Genomic DNA, 8,454 nt, shown 5'->3' on the forward strand with positions numbered 1-8,454 from the left:
TTCTCAATAGCATAAAGACTGCAGATATAATCACCACAAACACATACATAATCTGATAAGCATCAAGGAATGCACCATCTGAAAATTAAATAAATACAGGAATATTTGAAGCATACCAACTTCGTCACAACATGAGACGGAGAAAATGACATCTGTTCCAATACTACTAATCCAAAGTAGCAAAAATTCAAAACATCACAAAATGAGGAGGCTGCAAAGAACAGAGCAACCACGTTGCTCCAACAAGAACAGTAAAATGCTTATAGCTTGTTCTCAAACTCAGATAGAGGTGTCATCTGCTCCTTCAAACCCTTTCGGTTCGTGATATCAGTAACAAGCTGAGCTGCTTGTGTGCCAGCCTCCAAAGGTTGTGTGAATGGCATCAGCAGGGAGAACCACATCACAGACTTCAAAGCAGATACCTCTCTTGTTTTCTTCAGCCTAGGCACCTTCCTTTGAAGCCCATTGGAACCCAGCAACAACAGAACTCCCTTACACATATCCACAACCACGTTGGGTCCCGTAGTCTCAGGACCAACACACCAGATTTTCTTCGCAAGATGCTTGTCCCAACCAAACTCCTCCGACAAGATCTTGGCGCGATTCTTAGGATCGTCTCTTGGACCAATATGGCCCACGTCAATAGCCTCAGCAAGGCCTTCTTCCGTGGGCCCTGCCTCCATGTAGAGACGGGTTGTGCTTGTTGGGAGATTTGTTCATCACCACACGGCCGGACTTCTCCTGGACAGTCTCATGGAAAGACCCAACAGGATCAGACTTGATGATCTCAGCCCCGCCCACAAAGTCTTCCTGCAAATGCTTCAAACAAACAGATCTCAAGGTGGAGTTCTCCTGCTCCAGCAATGATATGCTTCCAGATTCCTCGATGGAACAGACAACCATGGGATCAGACTTGGCCAACCGCTTTGGGGAGATCAGATGCCAGCTTACAATGGACAGCCACACGCACAAATTGGGTGGGCATCAACTTCCTTCTCGTTCGTTAAAGTGGCATTCCTGGTGATGAACTGATCCAAACCGCCGATGGCAATGGTGTTACCACAAGGCACATCCTAAACGGTTTCTTGCCTCTTTCTCATCCAAATGACGGTTCTCTGCACACTCTTCACATACAGGTCCTTCTTCTCACCAGGGACATGGTTTGGTCCCATGATCCCAACCTTCAGACCAGTGGGTACCTTTCCAGAGAAAATACGCCCGAAAACAAAGAACCTACTTTTGTCAGAAGCAGGGGCCTTCGGGGTCACAATCCCTGATAGCATTGGCGTAAGCATCATCATGAGGAGCCTATCTCGTGCATTTTATGATAAGAGTATCAAAACTCCAAAAGATATTATTGACTCAACCAATTGACTACAATTGAAAATCAAAACCAATAAATTGTAGGGTATCTTATCCATAATATGATGATTTACTATTTTTTAATCTTTAATTAGTTCTTTAATCACCCTTTTGATGTCTATGCGTCTAGATTCTGAAACTTCCACTAGCAATGGAGGAGAGGTACTTCAAGTCAATTTTTTACACTTTTGCTTGTGAAGATTCCTTTTCTATCAAGAAAACTTGTAAGGGCTCATTGAAATTTGATACCGTCCTTCCACTTTTGCATAAATTATCGTAAAAATCAAGATTCTAGCATGGGCAATCATCCAGCATCTATACATCCCCTTTTCATTTCCTTTGTCATTCTTCATTTTTTTTTTTTTGAATTATGTTTTCTCTGCATTCTAATTTCTAAACCTTGTAGCACTCGCAATTTCTTTATAAATTATTTTCTTCTTGATCCACTACCCGTTTGCCATCTATTTCGAATTCCAGTTTCTTAAACTTCCTACTCGTTTTCTCTGTATTTCGACCTGGGTAGAAATAGTGAATTGGTACGCGAAAAAAATCAGGAGACAAGGAGAGAAAGCAGAAAGTAGATGCCTTTGCCCTTATCTTGTGCATTTTATCCATTCTAATGAATCCAAGGTTGGAAAATGGTGATATTCCAAAAGAGGTTAAGGGTGATTGTTCTTTTGTCCTACAGAAAGTACACCATCTTCACATCATAGTCGATCACAAACCCAAGGTTATCTTCAAGGAAAAGATTGTAAATATCTCATACATCAAAGATTGAAAGGACAAAGCAATGTCTTTTTTTTTCTCCCAAGCATAATTGCAAAGCACTAAAGGGCCAAGCAACAACTGCCTAGGCAAATAAACGAGCATGGAAGGATATAGAGAACTCACTTGCTTATGCGACCAGCCTTCAACATCTGTATAGTTTCCACTTTATGACCCAATTTAGTGACCAGGCCAACTTTCCACAACTTTCCTAAGAACTTACCCTAACAAGATGTCATCTCTTCATGCATCTTCTCACTTGTGTGCCATCCTTAATGACTGCGAAGAAGCTTCCAAATTTTAAATGTCTCTGCCAAAAACCCAACCTTACAGGTTTGATATGTAAATGAAATTTAAGGCGTAGAAGTGAGTTTGTTGCAAGTCCTAAATTGAATATAGAAACCAAATTCATCTGGTTAGCTACTTGTTACAACAAAACCATTAGGCAAGTGTTGGAATATCAATCCACATAATTAAGGGTTCCGTTCCTATAATAACAAGACAAGACTCCTTGGACTCGTATCTTCTACAAACATGGGGAGATCATCTAACGCCCAATATCTAAACATGATTGAGCACAAAATATGGGTCATCTCGGCAACCACCTTATGAAGCTGGAGAGTAAATCCACCAATGGAATCGAGTGGCCAACACAAAATTTCAGTACATTTGTTTTATCTTGTAGTTTTACCTTGTAGATGGTTGGACGCATTACCATCCCAAAATCACCACGAACTAGACTTCACAAGGATACAAATTAAACCACTTAGTTCATGCAAATACATCTGATCACTCAACTTCCTCATCATCAACATCACTGCCACCTCCAAACATGGCAGCCATTTTCATGGCCAGATTCGCAGCCATTTCCCTCCTTTGAAAATCAGGCATCAACCTTAAGTTATCACGCACATTCCCTATCTCAGACATCAACTGCTCCAAATCCTCAAAGTCAAATGGCGTAACTTCATCCGACTCTCCATTTTCACAAGGTTCTTGTACATCAGGCACCGCTCTCTTATCACCTTGCAATTCTGTTGCCGATGATGAGGGCTGCATCTCTTTATCAAACTTTTCTCTATTTTCATTCTCACATTCTTTGACATAATTATTTTCAGTAACTGATCCCCCTTCATCTGGAATGGCACTTCTACCATTTGCAGAAACCCATCCTCCATATGTGTCATCCCATGGTTCAGCTGAGCCACCAGATAGCACTTCATACTCTAATTCATAATCAGATTCATCTTCTGAGATTTCTGGGCAGGGTGCATGAGTACATTTCATTTAGCATTTCAATTAACAATAAAGAATATGGATTTAATGATGGTGTCGCGCCAAACCTTCTTTATCAGGTAATGTTGGTTGGATTATCTTATTGTCAGATTTCAGGATCATTCCTGGCCACATATGAGCAGAAAGAGCACCATATAGACGTTCTACTCCTTGTGAGTCCCCATCAACCAATAAACCTGCGAGAACAACATTGTAACTCTCCTAGATAACAAAAGTGAGATGCATAGAGATTTAATATTAGTTATAGCTATACAACTAGTGTTTATTCCCTGGTTAATCTTTCATCACTTGCATCTATGACCAAATTCAATGATAATCACCATAAATACCCTGTCATGTTCTTTTTCTACTTATCTTTCGCTTCAAAATCTCAATTTCAATCCATAATGCAGAGTGAATGTCCTAATCCAAAATTCTACAAATTTATTGACCCCATGCATAAACCACTAATCTTTCGCTTACAACTAGTGTTTATTCCCTGGTTAATCTTTCATCACTTGCATCTATGACTAAATTCAATGATAATCACCATAAATACCCTGTCATGTTCTTTTTCTACTTATCTTTCGCTTCAAAATCTCAATTTCAATCCATAATGCAGAGTGAATGTCCTAATCCAAAATTCTACAAATTTATTGACCCCATGCATAAACCACTAAACCATTTATCCTCCTAAAGGTAGATAGATATATCAAAATGTAGGTAGAATGATAAGCATTGACATCATGATTGTGACTTGGGAAAACTACATATTGCATAATGTCATCTATTTGAGCACTTCTATCATCTAGTGTTCACAAAAGTAGTGAAATAGATCCCCTTTGATATCACCATAACTATTTGTCAAGCTGAAGATAGATGGTACTCACATTTGTCAAAATCAACATTGGAAGCACAAGCTTCAATGTATTCAATTCCATGATCAGTGCACCATTCAATACATGACCTCTTGATCTCCCGTGATGGCTCTTCTTCATCACCCAACAAACTACTTCCTTCAATCTCAGAAATTCCAAACTCATCAAGCTCTATATTCAGATCATCAAAAGATCCTGACTCTCCAATTTTCCTTAGCTGTCTTCTATATTCAGCATGAACAGGATGACCTGGAATCCGATCAACTTTGTTTCCAATACACAACAATATCTCAAACTTGCTAATATCATTTCCAGCTACCCAATCCTTAAGTGCAACAAAAGATGACAACTGCACATAATTCAATAGAAAAATTACTTAACATCAAACATTGTAACTATATAGTTTTCCCCAAATTGAAGCATTTGGAGTTTAAGCACTTGAAGTCAACAAAAAGAAGCATATTTTAAATCAAAGATTGAACCTTGCTTTTCCATATGAAACATTTTCAAATTAAACTATAAAAACCAACAAAAGAACTCTGCATCAAAGATTGAAACTTTAAACCTTTCTCCAACATGGTTTTCAAGCATTCACAACTTTAACAATTTAAAAATAACAACAACAGCAACAAAAGAAACCTACTTTGCATCAAAGTTTGAAACTTTAAACCTTTCTGAAAATGGGTTTTTGAAGCATTTGAGATTTAAGCACTTGAATCTAACAAAAACAACCATGACTTCCATCAAAATTCAAAATTTTACGGCTTTCTCAAATTGGGTACTGCAGCATCTGCATCACTACCAATTTAAACACTGTAAAATAGTATTAAAAACTATCACAAATATAGGACAAAGAAACTAAATTACTAACATCACTCAGGTCAAAAACCATAACCAAAGCAGCAAGCTTGTTGTAAATTGGAAGTGATCCAATTGAAAATCCTTCATGAAGATGAGCTATCCATAGAGAAACATCAGCTGTGTAATACTTTGTATCAATACTCCATCTATTCACAAAACCAAAACGAACCCATTAAGTACCATTACTACATAATTGCAAAAGAAAAATAATAAAAAATGAAAAACAAGCAGATAAATTAACCCATGTGAGAAAACTTGGTTTGATGAGTCAAATGCGTCTTCCAAATCAATTGACAGCAACCCTGCAATTAATTTTCATTAATCAATAATCAAAGAACTAGTCAAATAGAGATAGGGAGAGCAAGGGAAGGTTACTTGAGAGGAGAGTGCGTTTGCCAACGTTAGAGGATCCGATAAACAAGATGCCTGGTCGGGTCTCAAGTGATGTAAAATCTGATGATTTAGTTTCTTCACTCATTTTTCGTTGATCTTTGAAAATTTCTTGAAAACCTATAAAAATCAGTTAAAACACAAGTTCTGCTGCAGAATTCCTGATTTATTCCCACTACAGTAGAGATCTCCCTGGCCAGTTTTACCCTTTTGGAAGTTAAGAGTTAAGACGATTCTTGCATCAATCACATTTTCCCATGTCATCGTGTTTTTTTAATAGTGAAAATATATTCTCATAACAAAATTATAAATAATAATAATAATAAATGAGGAAGAGATTTTACTGTATTCTTTCTTATATTATTAGTTTTGCAAAAGTTTTTTTTTCCAAGTGTTTTTTTTTATATATATTTTATTTTAATTTAACCATCCAATATTAGATTTATTATAAATTAATTGAAATTTATAATTTTTTTATAAGATTATTTCATATTCACGATCCAGATGGATTAACTTAATTGACTCGAGATTTTTTTTTTTTTTAATTTCATCCTTCAACGTTGAGATGATTTGAAATTAGATTTCATGTTTTGTTTTGGTATGCTTTCTATGAGGTTATTTTTATTTTATAACTCGAATCACAAGTTTAGCATGTTAACCCTAGTTGATTCGACTCATATTTTTGTGTTTTTTTTATTCAATTTTTTTTTCAAAATTAGCTTTTAATATTGGGTTGATTGAGAATTAAGTTTCATGATCTGTTTGTTTCTATTAGGTTGTACTAGTCTCATAATTTGAACATGAGTTTGATAGGTTAACTTACGTTTATTCAAGTTATTTTTTATAGTTTTTTTTCGGATTTATTCTTCAATATTGGGTTGATTGAAAATTAAGCTTCGTAATTTGTTTTGGTTTTCTTTTTATAGGGTTATCATGATCTCATGAATTGGTATGTGGATTGGTAAGTTAACTCTGGTTGACCCAAATCAATTCAATATATTACTGTCTCAATGTTTATTAAAACAATATCATCTTAAATAAAGTTTTTACCCATCATTTGGGTTGTGTTTGAATATTTTAAGGCGACCAAGTCACATTGAATCAATTCCTATACGGTTTTAATTTTTTTTTCTACTAGAAAAAACATTAGCAACGCCTAAATGTTTTTTTTACATTAAAAAAGCTTGATCTAACCCACAGCGTAACGCGAGCCAATGATATAGTTAAAACTATTATAAAATCCCTTCTTGTCATGTCATCTTTCCATGGATGTTCATTTTTTGTTTGGTTTTGGAAAAAAAAATGAATTTACTATCAAATCTGAAGAAAGTCTTATTCTACAAAAAAGTCTTATAATAGTAGTTTTCTACCTATTGAGTTATGTCTTCTCTAGAGTTTAAATAGAACTTTTAAACTAGTATCTTATCTCATTACTTGTATCTTATCAATATGTAAATTCAATACTTTAAAGGCTAGTAGTTATCTTCCTGAAGCAGTGGATTCTGTTGTAAAGGTTGTTATAAAATTTTGTTGTTAAAGAGTCTGTAAAGCTGAGGAGTCTTCTATGTCAGAAGCTTGTTCTTCTACACGCCTCCTCAATTGACAGGGTAAGGAATGAACCCTGAGATTGTCGTTGGGTGTATAAGATTAAGACTAATTTTGATGGATCTATTGAGCAATACAAAACTATGTTAGTTGTAAAAGGACACTCTCAATAGTATGGTATGGATTATGAGGAGATATTTGCTCATGTTGCAAAAATTATTACTATTCGTACTCTTATTGTTGTAGCTTCGATTCGTCAGTGACATATATCTCAACTTGAAGTTAAAAATACCTTCTTGAATGGAGATCTTTAAGAAGAAGTTTATATGGCACCCTCTCATGGCGTTTCACATGACTCTAGATATGTTTGTAAGCTCAAGAAAATGTAGAAACTTTCTGTTGTGATCTCTTTTCTTGGATTTATTTCTAGTAGTCATGATTTTGCTCTTTTTGTTAAGTGCATTGATGCAGGTTGTATCATTTTGTCTTTATATATTGATGACGTGATTATTACTAGTGACGACATTGATGGTATTTTAGTTTTAAAGACAGAGTTAGCTAGACAGTTTGAAATGAACGATTTGGGTTCTCTACGATATTTTCTGGATATTAACGTAGCCTACTCACCTAGAGGTTATCTTCTTTCTCAGTCGAAATATATTGCAGATATTCTTGAGCAAGCTAGACTTACTAATAATAAGACTGTAGATATTCTCATTGAAGTTTACACAACGTATTCTTCTTTTAATGGTTTACCTTTGTCAGATCCTACTTTATATCTTACTATTGTTGGGAGCTTGGTATATCTCACTATTACTCGTCCAGATATTGCATATATTGTTCATATTGTTAGTTAGTTTGTTGCTTCTCCTACTACCATTCATTGGGCAGCTTTTTTGTATTTTATGATATCTTCGAGGTACAGTCTTTCAGAGTCTTTTACTTTTATCCACCTCTTCCTTGGAGTTGCGTATATACTTTGATGCTGATCATGACGGTGATTTCATAGATTGCAAGTCTATTATTGGTTTCTATATATTTTTAGGTAACTCTCTTATTGCTTAGAAGAGCAAGAAATAATCTATTGTTTCTCAATCTTCAACTAAAGCAGAATATCATGCTATGACATCTATTACCAAAGAGATTGTTTGGTTATGTTGGTTACTTGCATATATAAGAGTTTTTGTTTTTCATCTCACTTCTATGTATTGTGACAACTAGAGTTCTATTCAGATTGCTCACAACTCGGTTTTTCATGAACGAATTAAGCACATTGAGATCGAGTGTCATCTTACTCATCATCATCTCAAGCATGACACCATTACTTTGCCTTTTGTTTCTTCTTTTTTGCATATTGTAGATTACTTTATCAAGTCTC

The 8,454-nt window shown here is 35.4% G+C and overlaps 1 protein-coding gene and 1 pseudogene across 1 annotated transcript; both read right to left on the reverse strand.

Moving 5' to 3' along the window:
• Window positions 1-1,977, reverse strand: LOC112326466 (elongation factor 2-like; annotated as a pseudogene).
• A 521-nt stretch (window positions 1,978-2,498) lies between these two features.
• Window positions 2,499-5,783, reverse strand: LOC7487284 (uncharacterized). The gene is made up of 6 exons (XM_002302627.4): window positions 5,517-5,783; window positions 5,383-5,443; window positions 5,152-5,287; window positions 4,293-4,629; window positions 3,471-3,599; window positions 2,499-3,386 (listed from the first exon to the last, which is right to left on the reverse strand). The coding sequence occupies exons 1-6, from the start codon at window positions 5,617-5,619 to the stop codon at window positions 2,917-2,919; spliced, it is 1,236 nt and encodes a 411-aa protein (XP_002302663.1). The 5' UTR covers window positions 5,620-5,783; the 3' UTR covers window positions 2,499-2,916.
• Between the last annotated feature and the right edge of the window lie 2,671 nt (window positions 5,784-8,454).

This window comes from Populus trichocarpa, chromosome 2 (assembly GCF_000002775.5).
Source record: "Populus trichocarpa isolate Nisqually-1 chromosome 2, P.trichocarpa_v4.1, whole genome shotgun sequence".
NCBI lineage: Eukaryota > Viridiplantae > Streptophyta > Magnoliopsida > Malpighiales > Salicaceae > Populus > Populus trichocarpa.